At 42.6% G+C, this 25,285-nt stretch overlaps 2 protein-coding genes across 4 annotated transcripts in view; one reads left to right on the top strand and one right to left on the bottom strand.

Moving 5' to 3' along the window:
• rfc2 (replication factor C (activator 1) 2) overlaps window positions 1-5,939 on the bottom strand; it is a 40,367-nt gene extending 34,428 nt beyond the window's left edge. The window contains exons 1-2 of one of the 2 annotated variants that reach the window (XR_013499105.1): window positions 5,507-5,895; window positions 1,773-1,842 (exon numbers count right to left, since the gene is read on the bottom strand). Coding sequence is in view for 1 of the 2 variants with exons in the window: in XM_078225161.1 (XP_078081287.1) it covers window positions 1,773-1,842; window positions 5,507-5,616 (180 nt within the window). In the remaining variant the exon portion in view is untranslated. Of the gene's footprint in view, window positions 1-1,772; window positions 1,843-5,506 lie in introns of both variants that reach the window. The other variant, XM_078225161.1, reaches the window with a different exon arrangement.
• A 14-nt stretch (window positions 5,940-5,953) lies between these two features.
• rffl (ring finger and FYVE-like domain containing E3 ubiquitin protein ligase) overlaps window positions 5,954-25,285 on the top strand; it is a 95,498-nt gene continuing 76,166 nt past the window's right edge. Inside the window, exons 1-3 of one of the 2 annotated variants that reach the window (XM_078225164.1) lie at window positions 5,979-6,225; window positions 13,133-13,173; window positions 13,303-13,404. In XM_078225164.1, coding sequence (XP_078081290.1) covers window positions 13,375-13,404 — 30 coding nt within the window. In that variant the 5' untranslated portion in view covers window positions 5,979-6,225; window positions 13,133-13,173; window positions 13,303-13,374. Of the gene's footprint in view, window positions 6,226-13,132; window positions 13,174-13,302; window positions 13,405-25,285 lie in introns of both variants that reach the window. The other variant, XM_078225163.1, reaches the window with a different exon arrangement.

Genomic DNA, 25,285 nt, shown 5'->3' with positions numbered 1-25,285 from the left:
AAATTAAACTAAGGGACAAATGAACAGAGCATATCCTAAAGGACACTGTCGAAACAAATCTCAAAGTTAAAAGATCAAACCAAAGTGTGGTTAGAGGGATCAATAAAACACCCCAGTTCCCATAGAACATAGAACATAGAACATTACAGCGCAGAACAGGCCCTTCGGCCCACGATGTTGCACCGACCAGTTAAAAAAAAAAACTGTGACCCTCCAACCTAAACCAATTTCTTTTCGTCCATGAACCTATCTACGGATCTCTTAAACGCCCCCAAACTAGGCGCATTTACTACTGATGCTGGCAGGGCATTCCAATCCCTCACCACCCTCTGGGTAAAGAACCTACCCCTGACATCGGTTCTATAACTACCCCCCCTCAATTTAAAGCCATGCCTCCTCGTGCTGGATTTCTCCATCAGAGGAAAAAGGCTATCACTATCCACCCTATCTAAACCTCTAATCATCTTATATGTTTCAATAAGATCCCCTCTTAGCCGCCGCCTTTCCAGCGAAAACAATCCCAAATCCCTCAGCCTCTCCTCATAGGATCTCCCCTCCATACCAGGCAACATCCTGGTAAACCTCCTCTGCACCCTCTCCAAAGCCTCCACATCCTTCCTGTAATGTGGGGACCAGAACTGCACACAGTACTCCAAGTGCGGCCGCACCAGAGTTGTGTACAGTTGCAACATAACGCTACGACTCCTAAATTCAATCCCCCTACCAATAAACGCCAAGACACCATATGCCTTCTTAACAACCTTATCTACTTGATTCCCAACTTTCAAGGATCTATGCACACATACACCTAGATCCCTCTGCTCCTCCACACTATTCAAAGTCCTCCCGTTAGCCCTATACTCAACACATCTGTTATTCCTACCAAAGTGAATTACCTCACACTTCTCCGCATTAAACTCCATCCGCCACCTCTCGGCCCAACTTTGCAACCTGTCTAAGTCTTCCTGCAAACTACGACACCCTTCCTCACTGTCTACCACACCACCGACTTTGGTGTCATCAGCAAATTTGCTAATCCACCCAACTATACCCTCATCCAGATCATTAATAAATATTACATGGTGCCCACCAGACATGGAAAGCCTTGATGGTGCTAACTGACACCACATGGTGTCCATTTATACTATTTTGGGTTGAACCAATTAAACTAAACTAAACAAACCAAGGGACAAAGCCCTTTAAAGGGTTACTGAATCACACAAAACCAAATGGCAAAGAAAACATTAAACATCAAACCAACATGTAGTTAAAAGGTTAAATAAAACACCCCAGTTCCGTGGTGCCCAGTGGGCATGCAAGGCCTCGATGATGCTGGCAGATTTATCACTCTGTATCCATTCATAGGTGAGCCAATGCTCATCACTTGTCTTTAACAATGTAATTGCCAAAGGATGCAATTACTGATATATTGACAGAAAAGTGACGAGTAAATAGGGCTTAGTGTGTATTAGTATATGGGCAGCAGAGTTCTGCATCACCTCAAGTTTGTGGAAGGTAGAATGTGGGAGGCTGACCTGAAACATGTTGGAATAGTTAAGTCTAGGAAGTATCAAAGGCATGGATGAAGGTTTCACCAGATGAGTTGATGCAGGGCCAGTGTTACGGAGATCTTAATGATGAAGTGGATATGTGCTCAGAAGTTCATCTTGGGGTCAGATATGACATCAAGATTACGAGTCGTCTCGTTCAGCCTCAAATTGACGAGAGGGTTGAAGCTGGCTACAAGGAAACAGCAAAGCGCTGAAAAATACCTCCAATCTGCTGACGGTTTCTTCATTCCCCACAACTTCATTCAGTTTCAGTGGTCTGTATTTCTCCACCCTGTTAAACAAAATAAAAAGATTTTTTAAAATCCAGGTTTTGATATTTTGAAAAGATTGTATCCTAATAATTTGCATTAATAAGATGCAGAAAAACCAACCACACAAAACATTTCAACGGAAGAAAAGTTGAGAGATAGTCAAGGAATGGGTGTTAGGAAAGCTTGTTAAAGATGAACAAAGACAGACAGGGGCTTGGATAGTAAATTCCAGGTAGTATTGTTCTGCCTGGATGGATCAAGCAGAGGGAACTGGAAATGTTGCAAAGGTTGAGTGGAATATAGGAACAGGAGGAGGCCATTCACCTCTTTGATTCTGCTCTGCCATTCAACTACATCATGGCTGATCTGTTTCTTAACTCCATCTACTCAACTGGTTTTCATGACATTCAAGTACCCTTGCTGAAAAAAATGTACAAATCTCAGTTTCATCATGTTCAATTGATCAAGCCTCAAGTTTTAGGGGATTTCCAGATTTCCACTATCCTTTGAGTGACAAAATGTTTCTTGACATCACCTCCAATCTCTACTTTCCTGATGTGTGCAGGTCCAAAAAGACTCAAGAAGCTGGACATCACCCAGGACAAAGTACTTAATTGGCACCTCATCTATCACCTTCAACATTCACTTCCTCCACCATCGATATACAGTGGCTACAGTCTGTACCATCTACAAGATGCACTGTAGCAACTTATTAAGGCGCTTTCGACAGCACCTGCCAAATCCACGACCTCTACCGCTTATGAGGACAAAAGCAGCAGAGGGGAAGCAGTGGCATAGTGGTATTGTCACTGGACTAGTAACACAGAGAGACAAAGGGTCCTGGATCCAGAGATCCAAGGGGACCTGCAAATGGTGAAATTTGAATTCCATAAAAATCTAGAATTACTAAGTCTAGTGATGAACATCACTAGCGATTGTCGTAAAATCCCATCTGGTTCACTAATGTCCTTTAGGGAAGGAAATCTGTCACCCTTACCTGGTCTGACTTACATGCGAGTCCAGCAATCAATGCTGGCCCAACCAGTGATGCCCACATCCAATTAATATTTTTTTAAAATGCATGGGAGTGCCAGCCCCCTTCAACATCCCCTCCAAGTCACACAACATCCTAACTTGGAAATATATCATTGCTTCATTGTCACTGGATCAAAATCCTGGAACTGCTTCCCTAACAGCACTGCAAAAATACCTTCACTACATGGACTGCAGCGGTTCAAGAATGGGCAATAAATAAAGGTGGCCTTACTGCAATGCCCACATCATAGGAATATTAAAAACTGGCACAAGCACAATATAAATTTGCCCAAGTGCACTATATTTAAAAGAATAAAAGAAATAGAAGCATATAGAAGAAACACTCCACCAGTTAGTGGCTTTAACTCCATTTACCTGCCCATATTCCCCATAACCCTAGACTCCCTTGCCAAGCAAACATTTATGCATCTCATCCTTAAATATATTTAATAACGGAGCCACTGAGCCTCCACTACTCGCTGGGGAAGTGAAATCCAAAGATTAATAACCTTCAGAAAAGAGAAATCGTCTTCGTCTGAAATGGAAAATCACTTATTTTACAACAGTTCTAGACTCCCCACTGTGGGTTCACCTCAGAATTTTATACATTTCAACAGGATCACCTCCCATTCTTCTAAACTTCAATGTAGGTCCAATCTTTCCTCACAAGACAACATCTTCATCCGAGAAATCAGCCTAGTGAACCTTCTCTGAACTCTGTCCAAAGCAGCTATATCCCTCTTCAAGTAAGGTCACCAAAACTGGATATAGTACTCTTAGTGCGGTCTCACCAATATCATCAACATAGCAAGGTTTTCCCACTTTTATACTCCACCCCCCTTGCAATATAGACCAACAATTTATTTGCCTTCCTAATTACTTGTTGAGTGCTAACTTTTTGTGATAGATGTACAAATGACACCTAAATTCCTCAATATCACAGCAGTCTACATCCATTTCAATAGCACCATAACTTCTGGGCACCAGATGTGCTGGGGAACCCAAAACCATCCCCCCAATCAGCCCCTCCCCGTTTGCCACATTCCCCCCTCTCCCATCCCCCCCCAATATCCCAATCCCTCTCCCTATACCCCACTCCCTGCCTCACCCCCAATCTCCTCACATTACCCCACCCCATTGCAATGTCACCTCACGACAACCTCGGCATTGATCCCCGTGTGACTCCAGTAGTTACACTGGAGTTGAGGGGTGACCTGATAGAAGTCTACAAGATTATGAGAGGCATGGACAGAGTGGATAGTCAGAAGCTTTTTCCCAGGGTGGAAGAATCAATTACTAGGGGCATAGGTTTAAAGTGCGATGGGCAAGGTTTAAAGGAGATGTACGAGACAGATTTTTTACATAGAGTAGTGGGTGCCTGGAACTCGTTGCCAGGGGAGGTAGTGGAAGCGGATACGGTAGTGACTTTTAAGGGGCGTCTTGACAAATACGTGAATAGGATGGGAATAGAGGGATATGGTCCCCAGAAGGGTAGGGGGTTTTAGTTAAGTCAGGCAGCATGGTCAGTGCAGGCTTGGAGGGCCGAAGGGCCTGTTCCTGTGCTGTAATTTTCTTTGTTCTTTCTTTAGTGTGCCAACCTGAAAATTTATCCATTTATCTTAACTGATGTTAGCCAATCCTCTAAACATGTTGAAATATCATCCCCGCCACGAGCAACGTTTTGCATGGCACTTTACTGAATGCCTTTTAAAAATCCAAATGCACTGCATCCACCGGTTTCCCCTTTATTCACCTTGCATGTTACATCTTCAACGAACTCAAATAAGTTTAAGTTTTACAAATGTATTTATTAGTGTCACAGGAAGGCTTACATTAACACTGCAATGAAATGACTGTGAAATCCCCTAGTTGCCACACTCTGGCGCCTGTTCGAATTCGAGGGAGAATTTAGTATGGTCAATGTACCTAACCATACATTTATCCAATATGATTTTCTTTACACAAAACCATGTTGACCCTGTCTGATCATATTATGAGGGGGGGGGGAGGATTGCCATGGGGGGGAAGGGAAGGGGAGATTGCCATATGATTCATCATGAATTTGTACATTTGGGAAGCGGATATGACGTTTGTGGGAATTGCTATGGGGGAGGGGGGATTGCCATGGGGGGGGAGGGGGGATTGCCATGGGGGGGGTGGGGGGATTGCCATGGGGGGGGTGGGGGGATTGCCATGGGGGGGGTGGGGGGATTGCCATGGGGGGGGTGGGGAGAGAAGAGATTGCCATGGGGGGGTGGGGGGGGAGAAGAGATTGCCATGGGGGGGTGGGGGGGGGGGGAGAGAGATTGCCATGGGGGGTGGGGGGGGGGAGAGAGATTGCCATTGGGGGGGGGAGAGAGGGAAGGGGGAGATTACCATGGGGGAAAGGTAAGGGTGGATTGGCATGGGAGGGTGGATTGGCATGGGGGGTGGATTGGCATGGGGGGTGGATTGGCATGGGGGGTGGATTGGCATGGGGGGTGGATTGGCATGGGGGGTGGATTGGCATGGGGGGTGGATTGGCATGGGGGGTGGGGGGGAGAAGAATCGCCCAGTAGGAATCAGGCGTGACGAGTGACCATGGGGGTGGGCCGGGTTGCTTCGGGCGATGCTTGGAGATTGTAATCCATCCCCAATATCATCCCTCACCAGGGAAGTTGATAGGCAGCCGCTGCGGTTCGCCCTGCACCGCTAGACGCCGCGCCATCCTGATCCTGCTGTCCCGAGCCGCTGCCGCTCGCGCTCTCTGCCGGCTCCATGGTTACCCTTCCCGCGCGCTGCCTGCTGCGTCACCGCGTCCCACCGCTTCCTCCCATTGGTCAGCAGCTTCGCAACCTAACACAATCAAAAAAGCCTCCGATTGTTGAGTATTTTAAACTTGCTGCCGAATGGAAAACTCTCTGAGTTGGTGCCACAATGTCCCGGGTTAGCCCAGCATTCGGGCCCCTCAGGGTCCCGAATCGCAGCAAGCTTTTCGCCAACGATACGCTAACTTGGCACCAAGAGTCTCCCTGTGTTATTGTCGCCTGGCCGGGACTAGTCTTCCGAGATCCGGTCCTCCGAGTTCTGGTCCTCCAAGGCCAGCGAGCCTGAGATGCGCGCGCACCGTCCGGGCTGCCGCGAGCGGCAGAGAGAAGTCGGTTGGAAGCTAATGTGAAAGGACTAGCGAATTAGCGCTTGGCGGCGGATCGTCACCTTCTTCCTCTTCCCCCGACCTCCCCCAGAGTCTTGTTGCTGTTTCCTCATCTCCCCCACCCCTCCCACGTCAACCAACGTAAAGATTCCTCCATATCTCAAATTTCGCCTCTTTGCCGATGAAACAAAGTGAGGAAAAGTTTTCCATCAAGCGACGAGGGGAAGCCGCGCAGGTAAGCAGTGAGGTGCTGGGTTGGCCGTCTGAGCTGTGATGGTCGTGCTCGTATGAGAGTTTGTGTCTGTCTGTCTGGTGGGGATGGTTTAAAAAGTACCCCCCTCCCCCCCTCACTTTCCCCCACCTTACCTACCGTCTTAAACTATCTGCCACTTTGAAAATACCTGTGTGCTCACCTGATCTAGTTCCCTGCAGCCTTCTGTACCAGTTTTAGTTTATTTATTATTGTCACAAGTAGGCTTATATTAACACTGCAATGAAGTTACTGTGAAAATCCCCTAGTCGCTACACTCCGGCGCCTGTTCGGGAGAATTTAGCATAGCCAATGCATCTAACCAGCACGTCTTTCAGACTGAGAGAGGAAACCGGAGCACCTGGAGGAAACCCACGCAGACATGGGGAGAATGTGCTAACTCCACACAGACAGTAACCCAAGCCAGAAATCAAACCCAGGTCCCATTGCTGTGAGGCAACAGTGCTAACCACTGTGCCATTCAATTCTCACCCAATCTCCTCTTACTCCTTGAACTCATCCTCAAAGCTAATGTGCCTTAAACACATATACATTCACACAAAAAGCCTCCTCCTTCTCTGAGGAAGATATGACTTGTACCTGATCTTTATCACTTTTATCCCTTCAGAAACAGTCAAGCTCATTTTTTGCAAATTGTTGAACCCAAGCTGAAGATATATTACAAATTCTAATGCTCATTCCCGGAAGTTAGTTGCTGTCAGCTTTTTAAAGTAGGTGATTGACACCTTTTAACCATGTGTTATAAAAATCTTCAAAGGAATATGATTCTATTATTTGGTTTAGATACACAGAACACTTAAGTGTAAAGTCCAGAGAGATTAAATTTCAATTGGCAGGCTGTCAAAATACACTGCCTGCTAATGGTGTCCGCTAAGTTGTCGATCTGCTTGTCTTGTGAAGATTATGTTGCATTTAAAATTCATTCATTGCATGGAACAGTCTAGGTTTAAACAATGAAACATCTTGCAAGATATTTGCAATTTATCTTCTATTTTAAGATAGAGGAGTTTTGGTGTCTCAGCTGATTTGGCCAGTTTTAAATTTCAAAAGGTGTTCCCTGAAGTTGATCTCACCAGCATGTCTCACAGTCAGGAGTTTGCATTTGTAGTGCAATGTCTGCATATACATTGCATAAACTGAAAGGGGAGGCAAGGGTATAACAGTGTTGTATAAACAGAATACAGTGGCCCTCAATTTAATCCTCACATTTGCTTCACCAATCTTTTGAAAGATGAACTGATTGCCACTGAGATGCAGCCAGAAACAATTTAAGCTATTTGATTGCACAATGCAATTTGCAAAATAATTTTACATCAATCTTTCAGTGTTTTTAAAAAAATAAAAACTTCCACACTGATCCTTTCAGCAGACTAAAACTAAGTGTACTTTTCTTAGGTAGTCTTTAACGCTGAATCCTGACGATGTAGCCTAGATTGGCTTACTTCCTCCTCCTTGGCTCCCTTTTTTGGGACTTTAACCTGGTGTTGTTAAAACTCTTACTGTGTTCACCCCAGTCCAATGCCGGCATCTCCACATCATCCCTTTTTTGGGAACAGACTCTGAAACTGTCTTGTTCTTCGTTTTGTCCCCCATGTTCACAGGAAGGAGTTTGTCGGACTTTTGGTTCATCCCATGACCAAGGGAACTGCTTGTTTAAAATTGACTTTAACAGCTATTTAAACAGAGTTTTATATGTTCAAACTATTTAACGTTTTTCTAAACTCGCTCATTAAATACTTGTCTTATTGCCCATTGGAAACAATCTGCGGCTATTTACTTTTGTATATCCTTCAATATCCTGACAATGTCTGTCAACACAGTAAGGAGTCTAACAACGCCAGGTTAAAGTCCAACACGTTTATTTGGTAGCAAACGCCACTAGTTTTCGGAGCGCTGCTCCTTCGTCAGGTGAGTGGGAGATCTGCTCATAAACAGCAAACAGGGCACAGCAGATCTCCCATTCGCCTGACGAAGGAGCAGCGCTCCGAAAGCTAGTGGAGTTTGCTACCAAATAAACCTGTTGGACTTTAACCTGGTGTTGTTAGACTCCTTACTGTGTTTACCCCAGTCCAACGCCGGCATCTCCACATAATGTCTGTCAAGATATGTTTTTGCTTCTTCTGAGAGACTAGGAAAAGGCCAGATTTAATTCCTGATTTCTGCTTTGTTGGTTGATTTCAACCTTGATAGTGCAGGGGTTTTGCAGTTTGTTTCCCAGGATTAAGAGCTAAGGTTTCCATCTCCAATTACTCTTGACTGACTCCAACTGGGAGTGCACATTTTAGGCTATTAACCGAGGAGGACTTGATTTGACTCTGATGCCCCCTGTAGTTAACTATCTTGCTGACACAAAATATCTAAACTCTCGTCCAAATAATGCTTTGTAGTGCAGATATTTCCTGCAGTATGCGCAAGTACATTTCAGGATTTAGCAGGCTTCCATCAGTTATAATAGATACCAAGGTTTTCCTTTAGGTTGCTGTTTGATATTCATAGGAAATCAGTAACCTGTTCCTACCTGAAAATGCAACTCAAACCCTCCAATCCTCCTGATGCAGACCCCCCTCCTGATGCAGACCCCATTCCCATCTTCTCTCAGAATCTATAGCATGGAGACAGTCCCTTCAGCCTAAACTGGTCCATGCTGACCAAAATGCTCTTCTAAGTTAACCTCATTTGGACCAAAAGCCTCTAAACCTTTCCTATCCATGTATCTGTCCAAATGCCTTCTAAATGTTGTCAATGTCCTTGCCTCAACCACTTCCTCCGGCAGCTCATTCCATATACGTACCACTCTGTGTAAAAAAAAAAAAGTTGCTCCTCCGGTTCCCATTAATTCTTTCCCCTCTTAACTTTAACCTATGCCCCCTCGTTCTCGATTCCCCAATGCTCCAAAGAGAAAAGTCCTAGTCTGTCCAATCTGTCCCAATAACTCAGTCCCTTGAGTTCTGGCAACATCCTTGTAAAGCTCTTCTGCACTCTTTCCAGTTTAATAACATCTTTCCTATAACAAGGCAACCAAAACTGAACACACTACTCCAGGTGCGGCCTCAACAACGTCCTGCACAACTGCACAACAATTTCCCAACTTCTATATTCAATGCCCTGACTGATGAAGGCCAGCCTGCCAAAAACCTTCTTCATAGCCCTATCTACCTGTGACTCCACCTTAGAGAACCGTGCACCTGAACTCCAAGGTCCCTCTGTTTCACAGTACTCCCTAAGGTCCTACCCATTCACCATGAAAGTCCTACCTTGATTTGACTTTCTAAAATGCAACACCTTACACTTATCTGTATTGAACTCCATTTGCCATTTCTCGTCCCACTTACCCAGCTGATCAGGATCCTGCTGCAATTTTTGATTACCTTCCTCACTGTCTATAATACCACCTATTTTAGTGTCATCTGCAAACTTATTGATCATGCCTTGTACATTCTCATCCAAATAGTTGATATAGATAACAAACAGCAATGGGCCCAGCACTGACCCCTGAGGCACACCACTAGCCACAGGTCTCCAGTCCGACAAGCATCCTTTCACCATTACCCTCTGTTTCCTATCATCAAGCCAACTGTATATCCAATTTGCCAACTCTCCCTGGATTCCATGTGATTTAGCCTTCCAGAGTAGCATTTTCAGGTAGGAACAGGTTACTGATTTCCTATGAATATCAAACAGCAACCTAAAGGAAAACCTTGGTATCTATTATAACTGATGGAAGCCTGCCAAAAGCCTTCTCCAGGCTGTGAAGAAGGCTTTTGGCATGCTGGTTTTCATCAGTCAGGGCATTGAGTATAGAAGTTAGGAAGTTATGTTGCAGTTGTTGGTGAGGCACCTGGAGTATTGTGTTCAGGGCCAGGGTATCCACTTCCATACATTTTAATACGTCCATCACCTCCCCTACTGTAATGCAAACTGTCCCCAATATATCACCACTAACTTTCCCAGGTTCCCAAGTCGTCTTGTCTTCACGGTAAACACAGAGGAGAAATATTAATTGAGAAACTCAACCATCCCTTGCGGTTCCATACATGTGTCCACTTTGGTCTTTGAGGGGTCCTGTTCTCTCTCTAGTTCTTTTTCCTTTAATATACTTAAATAATCCCTTTGGATTCACCTTAATCCTCTCAGCCAAAGCTTCCTCTTGTCCCTTTTTTGCCCTCCTAATTTCCTCTTTGAGTATACTCCTGTCTTCCCTGTATACCTGTACTTGAGCCATGCCTCCTTTTTCTTGGCCAAAACCTCAATGTGTTTTGTCACTTCAGAGTTCCAGAGTTCCCTACACTTGCCAGCCTTGCCCTTCACCCTAACAGGAACATAGCTATTTGAACTCTAGCTATTTCACTTTGAAAGGCCTCATTTGCCAGAGGTCCCTTTGCCTTCAAACAAGCTACTCCAGTCAACCCTTGCAAACTCCTGTCTAATTCCATCAAAATTCACCTGGCCCTATCGGCCAATTTTGTCCCTTTCCATAACTATTTTAAAATTAATAGAACTATGGTCACTGGTCCCAAAATGGTCTCCTGCCATTACCTCAAGAATTTTCCCAAGTTTTGCCTTTTCCCGAGTAGGACCCTCCACATTTTGCCTGAGGAAACTTTCCTGAACACACTTAACAGATTCCACCCCACCTCGGCCCTTAACACTATGGTAGTCCCAGTCGATGTTAGGAAAATTAAAATCCCCTACTAGGACAGCCCTATTACTCATGCAAGTTTCCCCAATCTCCCTGCATACTTGTTCGAATTCCGTTGATTGTTTGGGGGCCTATAGTACAACCCCAATAAGGTCACCATCTACTTCTTATTTCTTAGTTCCACCCACAAAACCTTGTTAGATAATCCCTCGGTTATTTCATCTATGACTACTGCCGTGATGCTCCCCTTAATCAAAAATGCAGCTCCCCCTCCTCTCTTTCCTCTACCTCTGTCCCACCTAAACCCTGGAACATTAAGCTGCCAGTCCCTCCCTGAGCCATGTTTCAGTTATGGCTATAATATCCCAGCCCCAAATACCTATCCATGCCCTGAGTTCATCAGCTTTACCTGTCAGCCCTCTTGCATTGAAGTAGATGCAATCTAATCCAACAGGTTTTTCTGCTTCCTGCCGTGCTCCTGCCTGTCATGTCTATTGAGCTTGCTGTTGCTGAATACTGCATCTCCTTTCAGCCCTCATTTGCTTCGTGCTGCTGAGGATCTCACCCCCCCGCCAATCTAGTTTAAACACTCCCTTGTAGCACTAGCAAATCTGCCCCCCCAGGATATTGGTCCCCTTCCAGTTCAGATGTAACCCATCCTTCTTAAACAGGTCACCTCTGCCCCCAAAAAATCCCAATGATCTAAGAATCTGGATCCCTGCCCCCTGCACCAATTCTTTAGCCACGCATTCATCTGCCATATTCTCCTGTTCTTGCCCTCACGTGGCACTGGAAGTAATCCAGAGATTACACCCTTTTTTTCCTAGCTCTTTATGATAACTCCTCAGGACCTCATCCATATTTCTATTGACGTCATTTGTGCCAACTCACCCTCCCCCTTGAGAATGTTCTGCAGCCGCTCCAGGATATCCTTGACCCTGGCACCCGGGAGGCAACAAACCATCCTGGATTCCCGTTTGCGTCCATAGAATCTCCTGTCTGTCCCCCGAACTATTGGGTCTCCTATCACTACGGTCCTCTTTACCTTCTTTGACAACCATGTCTCCAGCCACGTATGATTCATTCTCCAGAATTCCCTCCGCTTTAAGAAATTTCTTATAACCTGATAACTCTTTGGACAAGGTTTTGATCACCCCTCCTAAAATCTCCTATTTTAGGTCCGCATTCATTTTTTTCTTTGCATGCCTGTGTATCACCTTGGGGCGTAGTTTTGTGTGTGTGTTAAAGGCAGAAGTTATTGCACTGGCATATTTCCTGTCTGCAAACCATACGATCTGTTGTCATCCTTTTTAGTTACTATTACATCAACAAGGATACTGCCTATAGAAAGATTACTAACGGGAATTTCCAGTTTAAAAGACTGGCCTCTCACTCTTGTTGATGAATCAAGTTAATTTCAAATACTTTTTCAAAGTTACCTTTTAAAATAAAGACCGTATAGACCACAATAACAATGATTACATTTACCCATTGAATTTATTTTTGTCTTTTTAACGCTTTCCAAAAAAAATTCCAATTCAGATATCGAAACAACAGCTGAAAATTCTGGAAATACTTCAACTGTATCTGGCAATATCAGTGGAGAAACAGAGTTAACATTTCAGGGTCGCTGACCTTTCTTCAGAACATCTGTTAATGTAATTTTTTAAATTTCAGATTTCCAGCATCCGCAACATTTTACTTTTATTTCTCCAGATACTGAAGCAATCTTTGCCTGCGTGCAACAAGACCTGGACAACATTCAGGCAAATGTTATTAAGTGGCAAGTAACATTAGTGCCACACACATGTAGACAAGAATCATCTTCAAGAAGAGAGAATCTAAACATTTCCCTTTGACATCAGTGGCCTTATAATTGCTGAAACCCCCACCACCAAGTGTTCAAGAAGAAAGCTCACCAGTCTAGGGCCATTAGTTGATCTTGCCAGCAATGCTCACTTCTATGAACAGAAAAAGTTGTAAAATCATTGATTGTAAAAATGTAACTATCTTAGAGATGTAGACTGGAATTCTACTGCCCCGCCTGCCACGGAATCAGAGCAAGTGAGGAGTAGATAATGGAAATGTCTGTTGACCTCGGGCGGGATTCTCCAGTCTTGGGTCAAGCGAGGCCATAAAATTCCGCCTGTAATCATATTTGTAAAAAAACTAGAAATGGTAGTAACATTGTCTTTTCCCATTAAACATTAATATTATGGTGTGTAATTGCAGATTACTATCCCAAAGGTGCGGTGAGACTGCTGTCAGTTCAGGTGAGTGTATGTTGCTCACACTGAGCGTCACGCTAGTAGACTGTTCTTGAACTGGGTAGACCTTGTATCAATTACTGCCTTCATTCACTGTGTAGGTGATACTTTAGCTCTGGCTTGTGCTTTTTGTAGGGCATAACTGCAAGTATCAATTTTGGAGAATTGGAAAATCTTATGAAGGCTGCTCAAGTGGAGTGAACAATCATGAAGTTTAAAATTGTGTTCCAAATTAAGGTGGCCGAATGAATGAAAGCAGAACTGTTGTTGATGTTCCATTAAATAGGATTTATTTATTTTGTGCTGTACAAGTTGTTCTGTTACAGCTGCTTCTTTGCATGGAGCATGTATATGTAGGGATAGTTCATTGTTCCATTGGACTCATTAAACATTCACAATCATAGAGCCCTACAGGGCAGAAAGAGGCCATTCGACCCAGTGAGCCTGCACCGACAACAATCCCACCTGAGGCCCTAACCCTGCAACCCCACATATTTACCCTGCTAGTCCCCTGACACGGGCAATTTAGAATAGCCAATCTACCTAACCCACACATCTTTGGACTGCGAGAAGAAACCAGAGCACTGGGAGGAAACCCACACAGTCATGGGGAGAATATGCAAACTCCACACAGTCACTTGAGGCTGGAATCAAACCTGGTCTCTGGCATTGTGAGACAAACAGTGCTAACCACAATGCCACCATGCCGCCTTTTGACTAATACTTGCGTTGGTCTCAAACTGGTGAGCTAATTTTAATTTAGACTATGTGCAATGTTTGTGGAACCCTGTATTTGTCAGAGAACGCTCAACCTTGCATTAATGAGTGTGACTGTTATAATGGACACTAGTCATTTTCTAACAAGATAAGAGATCAGCTGTCTGAAACCGCTTTTTAATACTTTACCATATGAAGTTTTGTTGTATTAATTTCAGTAATGTGTTAATACAGTCCTTTTGAATAGAAATTCTTTAAAGACTTTTTTATACTGTATTTTCCATATCTTCAGGACATCCAAAATGCTTCACAGGTAAATGTAAGAGTGAATTTGCATACCGAAGTGAAATGAATGACCAGGTTGAGAAATGAATGTTGGTATCATACCAATAAATCTCTCCAGTCCTCAGTATCATGGGATATTTTACATTCACCTGAATTTGGTTTAAGATCTCATTTGAAAGATGGACCTCTGACAACAAAACATTCCCTCCAGTTTTGCATTGAGATATTAGACTTTATATTCAAGTTTTGGAGTGGGACTTGAACCTGCAACGTTTTAGCTCCCAAGGTAAGAGGGCTACTGACTGAACAAAGCTCACTCTTAGGTATTGCGCAATGTCTTTCTGCATCTATGCCCAGGCATATTATGCTTATGGGAGATTAGAATTAGTTCAATCCTTAATGTGTTTGTCTTAGCTCATGGAAAGTTGCAGATTCAAGCCCTGAGCACATAATCCAGGTTGACAAACCAGTACAATGCTGAGGGAGTGCTGTACTGAGGTACTGTTCTATTATGTGATCATAAAAGTTTCTATGACACTATTTGAAAAAAGGCAGGGCATTTCTTCCATTATCTTGGTTAACATTACACAAGTTATTTCAAAGATGATGTGATAGCGTAAATTAGCTGCTACATTTGTCACATTACAACAATAACTACATTTCAAAAATACTTCACTTGCTGGTGAAACCCTGGAGGTTGTGAAAGTTGCTATACAAATCCAAGTTCTTCTTTCCTTCTCTGCTGTGAATTTGGTAATATGATACCTGAACCTCTCATTAGCACTCCAGAGTGCTACTTTTATGGGAATTGAATTGATAGTTCTACCACATGGCTGAGATATGAGATATGTCCCCCTCAGTAAAATAATTTGTGTCAAATGTCCTAACAGACTGTACAAGTCTGGATGAAGCCAATGCCTACCCAGCTCTGATGAAGGGTCATTTAGACTCGAAACATCGGCTCTATTCTCTCCCCACAGATGCTGTAAGACCTGCTGAGATTTTCCAGCATTTTTTGTTTTTTGGATCCAAATCCAGCATCCACAGTATTTTGTTTTTACCTGTGATTGTTTTAGTTGTGTAACTTCAACAGGGTCAGAAACTTTGGCTTTTGATAAGCTGGCTAGAATTGGATAAATAGCGTTTGTTTCAATGGGAAGAATGTGTAATTAATATCCATTCAATGGAAATTACATTTGTGTGGATTTCTCAATAACTTTAAGAGTTTTAGTGATACTATTTCATGCATGCCAAATCCATAACCAACTAAAAAAACGTACAGCTCAATTTGAAATGAGCATGACCATTATGCAACAGCATTAAAAAAACGTTGATAGTCAATGATACACATTAACAGTACAAGCCCAGCGTTGTCCACATTCCAACCATTGCTGGTTGACTTTTCTGAAACAAGGCGTTCCTTCTACTGCTGGCAGTCTGCTATTTTCAAAACAAATGTTCAAACTATGCAGTCTCTGGCTAATTGTCATGTTTCTGGAAGAATGTCACAGTCCATACATCTCGTCTTTAGATTATCCTTGAAATGTTTCCATTCGTCTCCGTCAGACACTTTGTAATGTCCAAATTGAAAAATATTTTGTTTTAACACCAAGCTTGAAATGTCAACACTTAATGTCAGGAAAATAATTTGAAGGATGTTTGTCAAATAAACAGTTACATTTAGTAGTTTTCGTTGTGTTAGAACATGGCTACTATAGCCAGAGAAGTAAAACATTTCCTCAGATTTTGTCTGCTCATCACCCTTGGGTTTGCTGTGCAATTCTTGAAATACTAAATTGTATCATATCAGTACACTCATTTAATTTTCAGCTGAATGTTGAGAGGTCGAATGGCATATTTCATAACTTGAATTACAGGTATTTTATCAATTGTAAATTGTGGTGGACTTCTGTCTCTTGTAGATTCTGGAAATTTGAAATAAAAACAAAGTGCTGAAAATACTCAGCAAACCTGGCAGTATCTGTGGAGAGAGAAACAGAGTAAATGTTTCAATTCTAATATGCTCTGAAGAGAACTCTGTTTCTTTCTCCACAGATGCTGCCAGATTTACACGGGACATTGTAAAATGCATTGTAATTAGGTTACAATTGCTGGCATGATTTTGTTGTAATATCCATCTGAAACTAAATAGAGTTCAGAAGTTGGTCAACTTTTGTGTTGAGTTGTGAGATGGTGTAATGGATACTTTGGATGTTGTTACATTGGTGCATTTTCTGTAGCTTTAAAATTGGTTCCTCCTGAAACTATAGGAAGACTTAGAACACCCTCCCGATTCCATATTGTTCTATTGTTCCAGGGTACAGATGCTGTAGGAAAGATAGAACAGGAGGTAAGAGAGGAGGGAAAGCATCATGATAGTATTGAGAGGGGATATATCCGAGGGTTTGGCCACTGAGATAATATGGGTAGAACTGAGAAATAAGAAGGGGGAAATCACTTTGATAGGGTTGTACTATAGGCCTCCAAATAGTGGGTGGGAAATTGAGGAGCAAATATGTAAGGAGATTACAGATAGCTCCAAGAAAAATAAGGTGGTAATAGTCAGTGATTTTAACTTTCTCAACGTTGACCGGAACAGCCATAGTATTAGAGGATTGGATGGAGAGAAATTTGTTGAGTGTATTCAGGAGGAATTTCTCATTCAGTATGTGGATGGCCCGACTAGAGAGGAGGCAAAACTTGACCTCCTCTTGGGAAATAAAGAAGGGCAGGTGACAGAAGTGTTAATGAGGGATCACTTTGGGACCAGTGACCATAATTCTATTAGTTTTAAGATAGCTATGGAGAATGATAAGTCTGGCCCAAAAGTTAAAATTCTAAATTGGGGCAAGGCCAATTTTGATGGTATCAGGCAGGAACTTTCAAAAGTTAATTGGAGGAGTCTGTGGGAAGGCAAAAGGACATCTTGTAAGTGGGAGGCTTTCAAAAGTGTGTTAACAGGGTTCAGGGTAAACACATTCCTCTTAGAATGAAGGGCAAGGCTGGCAGAAGTAGGGAACCATGGATGATTCGGGATATTGAGGCCCTGGTCAAGAAGAAAGAGGCACATGACATGCATCGGCAGCTGGGATCAAGTGAATCCCTTGAAGAGTATAGGGGGTGTAGGAGTAGTTGAGAGAAATCAGAAGGGTGAAAAGGGGACACGAGATTGTTTTGGCAGATAAAGCAAAGGAGAATCCAAAGAGCTTCTACAAATACACAAAGGGCAAAAGAGTAACAAGGGAGAGAGTAGGGCCAAAGATGGGTGAGATCCTAAATGAATATTTCTCATCAGTATTTGCTATTGAGAAAAGCATGGATGTTAGGGAACTTGGGGCAATAAATAGTGATGTCTTGAGGAGTGTACATGTTACAGAGAAGGAGGTGCTGGAAGTCTTAAAGCGCATCAAGGTCGATAAATCCCGAGGACCTGATGAAGTGTATCCCAGGACATTGTGGCAGGCTAGGGAGGAAATTGCGGGTCCCCTATCCGAGATATTTGAATCATTGATAGTCACGGGTGAGGGGCCTGAAGATTGGAGAGTGGTAAATGTTGTGCCTTTGTTTAAAAAGGGCTGCAGGGAAAAGCCTGGAAACTACAGGCCAGTGAGCCTCACATCTGTGGTGGGTAAATTGTTGGAAGGTATTTTGAGAGACAGGATCTACAGGCATTTAGAGATGCAAGGACTGATTAGGGACACTCAGCATGGCTTTGTGAGTGAAAAATCATGTCTCTCAAATTTGATTGAGTTTTTTGAAGGGGTAACCAAGAAGGTAGATGAGGGCAGTGCAGTTGATGTTGTCTACATGGACTTTAGCAAGGCCTTTGACAAGGTACCACATGGTAGGGTGTTGCATAAGGTTAAATCTCACGGGATCCAGGGTGAGGTATCTAAATGGATACAAAATTGGCTTCTTGACAGAAAGAAGTCTCACAACATCAGGTTAGAGTCCAACAGGTTCTTCTTGACAGAAGCCAGAGGGTGATTGTAGAGGATTGTTTTTCAAACTGGAGGCCTGTGACCAGCGGTGTGCCTCAGGGATCAGTGCTGGGTCCACTGTTATTTGTCATTTATATTAATGATTTGGATGAGAATGTAGGAGGCATGGTTAGTAAGTTTGCAGATGACACCAAGATTGGTGGCATAGTGGACAGTGAAAAAAAGTTATCTCCAATTGCAGCGGGATCTTGATCAATTGGGCTAGTGGGCTGACGAATGACAGATGGAGTTTAATTTAAACAAATGCAAGGTGATGCATTTTAGTAGATTGAACCAGGGCAGGACTTATTCAATTAATGGTAGGGCGTTGGGGAGAGTTACAGAACAAAGAGACCTAGGGGTACATGTTCATAGCTCCTTGAAAGTAGAGTCACAGGTGGACAGAGTGGTGAAGAAGGCATTCGGCATGCTTGGTTTCATTGGTCAGAACATTGAATATAGGAGTTGGGACGTCTTGTTGAAGTTGTACAAGACATTGGTAAGGCCGCACTTGGAATACTGTGTGCAGTTCTGGTCACCCTATTATAGAAAGGATGTTATTAAACTAGAAAGAGTGCAGAAAAGATTTACTAGGATGCTACCGGGACTTGATGGTTTGAGTTATAAGGAGAGGCTGGATAGACTGAGACTTTTTTCTCTGGAGCGTCGGAGGCTGAGGGGTGACCTTATAGAGGTTTATAAAATAATGAGGGGCACAGATCAGCTAGATAGTCATTATCTTTTCCCAAAGGTAGGGGAGTCTAAAACTAGAGGGCATAGGTTTAAGGTGAGAGGGGAGAGATACAAAAGTGTCCAGAGGGGCAATTCTTTCACACAGAGGGTGGTGAGTGTCTGGAACAAGCTGCCAGAGGTAGTAGTAGAGGCGGATACAATTTTATCTTTTAAAAAGCACTTAGATAGTTACATGGGCAAGATGTATATAGAGGGATATGGGCCAAATGTGGGCAATTGGGATTAGCTTAGGGATTTAAAAAAAAAGGGTGGCATGGACAAGTTGGGCCGAAGGGCCTGTTTCCATGCTGTAAACCTCTATGACTCTGTTATCTGGAGGACATTTGAATATGGGTTATATTTTAATTTGAAAGTTTCAATCCCCTTTGCCCAGGTTGTATTTCTAACAAAATTGACCATCTCATCTTGGTGGTCTTGCACCACTTTGCTACATAAAAGCAAATGACTGCAGATGCTGGAATCTGAAACCGAAAGAGAAAACATTGGAAAATCTCAGCAGTTTTGGCAGCATTTGTAAGGAAAGTAAAGAGCTGACGTTTCAAGTCCAGATGACCCTTTGTCAAAGATTTGTCAAAGGGTCTTCTGGACTTGAAACGTCAGCTCTTTACTCTCCTTACAGATGCTGCCAGACCTGCTGAGATTTTCTACCATTTTGCTACATTTACTCATGTGACTTACCACCTAGATTACCTTGTGCAGTTTGCGTTGGTCTGTAGGTACAGAATTGAGCAGTTCCTGCTACCAATTGACAACATAGGCAAAGGTGATTTACCTGACAAAGCACTCACCAAGATAAATGAAATGTTTTCTTTTAAAAGAAGAATTAATTTGTAAAGTAAAATACATATTGACAGTTGATTAATGGCAATCGCTTGTTTCTTCAAATGCAGATGTGACTTGAGAATGAAGCTGTTAATCCCAATTATTTGCTCAACTGCAATCATTATTTGGATATTGCAGAGCTGTGTTGTTATGAATTGTGTAATGAGCTGTAAGATGATCACTAATAGATCTGTGGAGTCATTGTTTTCATTGCAGTAGATGGAAGAGTTCTATTACAGAAATTCCTTAAAGCTTTAACTTCTCAATCCGTAGTGGATCTATGCTTTGCAAGTGTAAGTAAATGCAGAAAACTACTGCAAACGAAATATGAGATCAAACCAGTAAATTGAAATTTAGGACCAATGTCAGTTCTTCACAAAAGCTATTTAAAACTATATCAATGACTTGAATGAAGGGACTGAGTGTAATGTATCCAATTTACTGATGATACAAAGCTGGGTGGAAAAATGAGCTGTGATGAGTACACAGAGGTTGCAAAGTGATGTAGACCAGTTACATGATTGGGTAGGTGAAGTATAACATGGGAAATTAACCAGGAAGAATGGAAAATCAGTTTATGAAAATGAGAGACTGCTAAATATTGATCTTTAGGGGATTTGGGAGTCCTTGTACATAAATCATAGTTAACATGCAGTTACAGCAAGCAATTAAGAAGGCAATTGTTAGTCTTTATTACTAGAGAGTTGGAGAAGTCTTGCTGCAGTTTTACAGGTCTTGGGGAGACCACACCTGGTGTATGGTCTTGTAGCTTTGGTCTCTTTGCTTAAGATATACTTACCTTAGAAGAAGTGCAATAGAGGCTCACTAGATAGATTAATGTGATGAGAGCTCTCTTATGAGGTGTGATTGACTAATATTCTCTTATTGAAATGAATAACATTCTCAGAACTTGGCAGGACAGATACCGATTCCTCTGGCTCTAAAACTCAGTGGCATAGTCTCAGGATAAGTGACTGGCTATTTAAGACTGAGGGGAGGAGAAAGATCTTGCTTAGAGGATTGAGATTCTTGGCAATTCTCTACCTTAGTGGTCTGTGAATGATCAGTTGTTGAGTGTATTTAAGACTGAGACTTTTGGGCATGGAGGGAGTCTAGGGACATGTGGATAGTGTGGGAAAGTGGGATTGGTGTAAGTTCAGGCATAATGTTATTGAATAGCAGAGGGGGTTCATTAGTCCATATGCATTTCTTTTATTAAGATTTTTTCCTTGATATGTAAAGGAAATGATGAACTTGAAATATTTCAAGAAACATTTGGATATCATGATGAACAGTCAGGTTTTTCTTGAAGAATTAGTAAGATGGACTTTAACTATTTTAACTTGTGGTCCTCCACAAAGTCTACATTGACAGTTTGAATGATAGAAATCATCTTTTGCTATTCAGTTTCATCACTGCTTCCAGCTTCTCTTTCTGCTGTGGATTCGCTCCAAAGTGACAATTACACCAGTTAAAAGCAAATTACTGCGGGTGCTGGAATCTGAAAAAACAACAGAAAATGCTGTAAAATCTTGTGGAGAGAGAGAGCTAACATTTGGAGTCGGGATGATTTTTCGTCAGAGCCAATTACAGTCAGTCAATTACAGTTCCTCAGTAGCATTTTTTGTGCCCATAAGGGCAACTCTAGTCTATCTCAAAGTGATGCACTTAATCCCCTCCTATTACTGAAATACTTTCTGAAGTTTAGTCTCTAATGTAGGAATCATGGAAACATAATAAGCTTTCTTGAACAGCAGTGAAATAAATGATGATCATCTGATTTAACTGTTGGTTACGGTAAATGTTTTTCCATTTGAGAGTATAACTAACACTGATTGAACTGTTACTGGTGAACAGAGAGAGCAAGGGGGAGGTAAAGTCTAGTGTTAAAGGAGTAGAGGGTATGTGCATGTGTGCAATGATACAAGACGCAGGTCTATCCTGAAGAGAGAGAGTGAATGTGAATGTGTGTGCAGCGGCGGCCACCACCGTGCAGTGATTCTCAAGTAAGGTTGAGAATTTTGAAATCATCAAGCTGGAACACATAGTGGAGCCTGAAGAGAGTGGCGGTAATGTAAGTACAATGTGAGGGCTTAATATGAATGACGACCTCGGATAACGGAGGTTGCTGTGGAGCCGGTCAGTTAAAAGGTTCTGGGGAAGCCTCTTAATTGAGGTAAAGGAGACCTGAAAGGATTTCAACTGCAGAAGGGCCAGAAGAAAACTTTTTCAATAATGAACAATATGTGGGAGAGGAAGTTGAACAGGATGCCAGATATAGTATTTCCTAACTCGGCTTGGAAGTGACTCAAGTTCAGAAGCTCAGAGGTGCTGATGGGAACTGAATAGGATGATATCAGTTTTCCCAACATTCATGTGGAGGAAATATTATCTCATCCAGTTATTGATATTGGATATGTGATTTCAAAGTGTGCTAGTGTAGGAAATAGGGTGTATTTGAATACATGCAAAATGCTGGCTACTGGGTGATAGAAGCACAGAAAATAGGAGCAGCAGGTCCATCGACCCTACTCCGCCATTCATTATGATCATGGGTGATGTCCAACTCAGTAGCCTGTCCAGCATCCACCCACTCTGCCCATATCCTTTGATTCATTTTGTCCCAAGAGCTATATCTCTTGAAAGCATACAGTGATTTGGCATCAACTGCTTTCTGTACGGGAGAATTCCACAGGCTCTGGGTGAAGAAATTTCTCCTCATCTCAGTCCTAAATGGTATACCCTGTATCCTCAGCCTGGTTTTGGACTCCCCCACCATTGGGAACATCTTTTCTGCATCTATCCTGTCTAATCCTGTTAGAATTTAATAGATTACGATGAGATCCCCCTCATTCTTATCTCCAACAAATATAATCCTAACTGATTCAATCTCCCTTCATACGTCAGTCCCACCCTCCCAGGAATTAGTCTGGTGAACCTTTGGTGCACTCCCTCCATATCAAGAGCATCCTTCCTCAGATAAGGAGATCAGAACTGCACACAATTTTCCAGGTGTTGTCTCACCAAGGCCCTGTATAACTACAGCAAGACATCCCTTCTGCTGTACTCAAATTCTCTTGCTATGAAGGCCAACCCACCATTTGCCGCCTTCGCCACCTACTGCATCTGCATGTTTTCAGTGACTGGTCTTGTTATACATTCCCCTCTCTCAGTCTATAGTCATTCTGATAATCTGCCTTCCTGTTTTTGCTACCACTAACCTCCCATTTATCCACATATCTGCCATGCATTTGCCCACTCACTCAACTTGTCGAAATCATACTGAAGCATCTCTGCATCCTCCTCACAGCTCACCCTCCCACCCAGCTTCATGTGTAACCAAATTGTAGATAATAAAAAGGAGCAAATCAAGATCAATTCTGGAAAATATCAGCGAGGAGAAGTCATTGTCAGTATAGTGTAGTAGCTGTGGTGTGTCAGGAAGGAGTGAACCTAAAGAAAGCAGTGTTCTGGAGGTAGAGTTGAGAGGAGAGAATCCTAGAAATTATGCCACTGAAGTAGATAACTTTGACCAGTCTGCGCCAAAACTGGCTCTCATCTAGATCCATTTATTCTAATTACATTTCCCGGTTTGAAATATTTATCCAGTACTTGCATAAACAGTTTTACTGTCCAAGCCCTTGTGGTAAAGCATTCCATGTTCTCACAACCCTTCTGTTGCCCTTGATCCTCAGTAATACTCAGTTTGTGCCCCAACCAGTGAAGAAAACAATTTTTACTACTTATATTCCCAAAACAATGTCATGATCTTGAAACCCTCTATTTGATGAACTTCCTTGGCTTCAGTGATCAAAGGAGTCATGTTTTCAAACCTTTCTCATTGTAACTTGTCATTCTTGCTTTCATTGTTATGAATCTGGACTGTACCTTTCCACGGCTGTAATATCCATCTTATAGTGTGCCTGGTGACTTTTCTACATTTAATTTCATTAACCTTTCGCGTACATACTTTCCCTAATAAATATTTAGCTCTCAGTGGTTTGTTTACATTCTCTCAGCTACATTCCTGTACTTGCATTTTCAATTCTTCTAATCGCTGAGGCATCATAGTATCTGACTCCAGTCCTTTTTCATATGTTTTTTTCCAATCTCCATTTATCTACATGTTACTCTTTTACAACATCAAGATTGACTTTAAGTTGTTGCTGTGCTATCTGATTGCCAGTTCAACATTTGGGTCTTGGCTTACTGCTGTAAAAGTTAAATCGTATTGTTCAGTCCTTGCTAGCAATGATATTAATTTGGTAAAATCTCTGCATTCTGTTTGACTGCATCAGCGTGGACCAAGGCTCATCGTCAAATCCTCAAGATGTCCATAATGAAGAGGACACTACTGTACCCCTTCTACCACTGAAATCGTTATCTATGCCTTCTCCAATTCATGGACTGATTAGCCAAACCTCCATACTTGAACTAATCTAGAACTTTATGACAGGTGTCTTCTGCACAACATAATTATTTAAATAGAATGCACTATGTACTGGTTTACACACCAACAGACCTAATTGGATAATAAACTAGATTTTTTTATCATCATTAGACTGCTGTTCTCACTACATCCTGAGATTTGCACTCTGCCATGTGCCGCCATATGTACATACTCGACCTCTCTCCAGTAGCACTGATTCACCCTATCCTTTTCTCCAGTTCTGTTTCATTCTTTGTCTCATCCGACATCTTGACAAGAAGCTTTTTCTCTTTTCAGGTCTCCAAGCTCACCTATTTAGGGAGAAGTGTGTTGTGCTCAAACCCACGTCCCCTCCCCCAACAGATCCTTTCACCTGCAGCCAGTATTCTCCCTGTACCTGGACCCCTCTCTGGCCTTTTACGTGCTTTTGATCTTTTCATTCCGAACTGTCTCTTCCCACCTACATTCACGATTCCTTTGTCTGCGTCATATTAACAATTTTCAGTTTCCTGGCCCTAATAATCTCCTCTTCACAATGGACATCCAATCGCTCTAGACTTCCATCCCCCACCGAGATGTTCTGAGGGATCTCTGCTTCTTTCTTGAACAGAGGCCCAAACACTCCCCATCTGCCACTACTCTCCCCCGCCTGGTTGAACTTGTTCTTTCAGTGAACAATTTCTCCTTTAACGTGTTTCACTTCCTCCAAATAAAAGGAATGGCTCTGTATACACACGTGTCTCAGTTATGCCTGTCTTTTGTGCAGTATATGGAACGTCTTGTTCCAGTCCTACTTGGGGGGAGGAGCCTCCCACAACTCTTTCTGATATAATGGTGCCACTTCATGTTCTTGTCTGGACCTTGAAAAATTGATTTATTTTTTGCTTCCAGTTTCTACCCCTCAAGCTTCACATGGTCCATCTTTGACATTTCCCTTCTCTTCCTTGACCTCTCTTTTTCCATTTCTGGTGATAAGGCTGTCTACAAATATTCATTGAGTCTACTGACTCCAACAGCTATCTCAACCACAGGCCCTTGCACCTCATTTCCTTTAAACACTCCATCCCATTCTCCCATTTTGTTTCCGCCTCCATCGCATCTGCTCTGATTGATGCTCCCTTCCAAAACAGCA

Source organism: Mustelus asterias, chromosome 12 (assembly GCF_964213995.1).
Source record: "Mustelus asterias chromosome 12, sMusAst1.hap1.1, whole genome shotgun sequence".
NCBI classification, from domain to species: Eukaryota; Metazoa; Chordata; class Chondrichthyes; order Carcharhiniformes; family Triakidae; genus Mustelus; species Mustelus asterias.
Note: the sequence above shows the minus strand (reverse complement) of the source record. Positions and strands in the feature narration are given on the sequence as shown.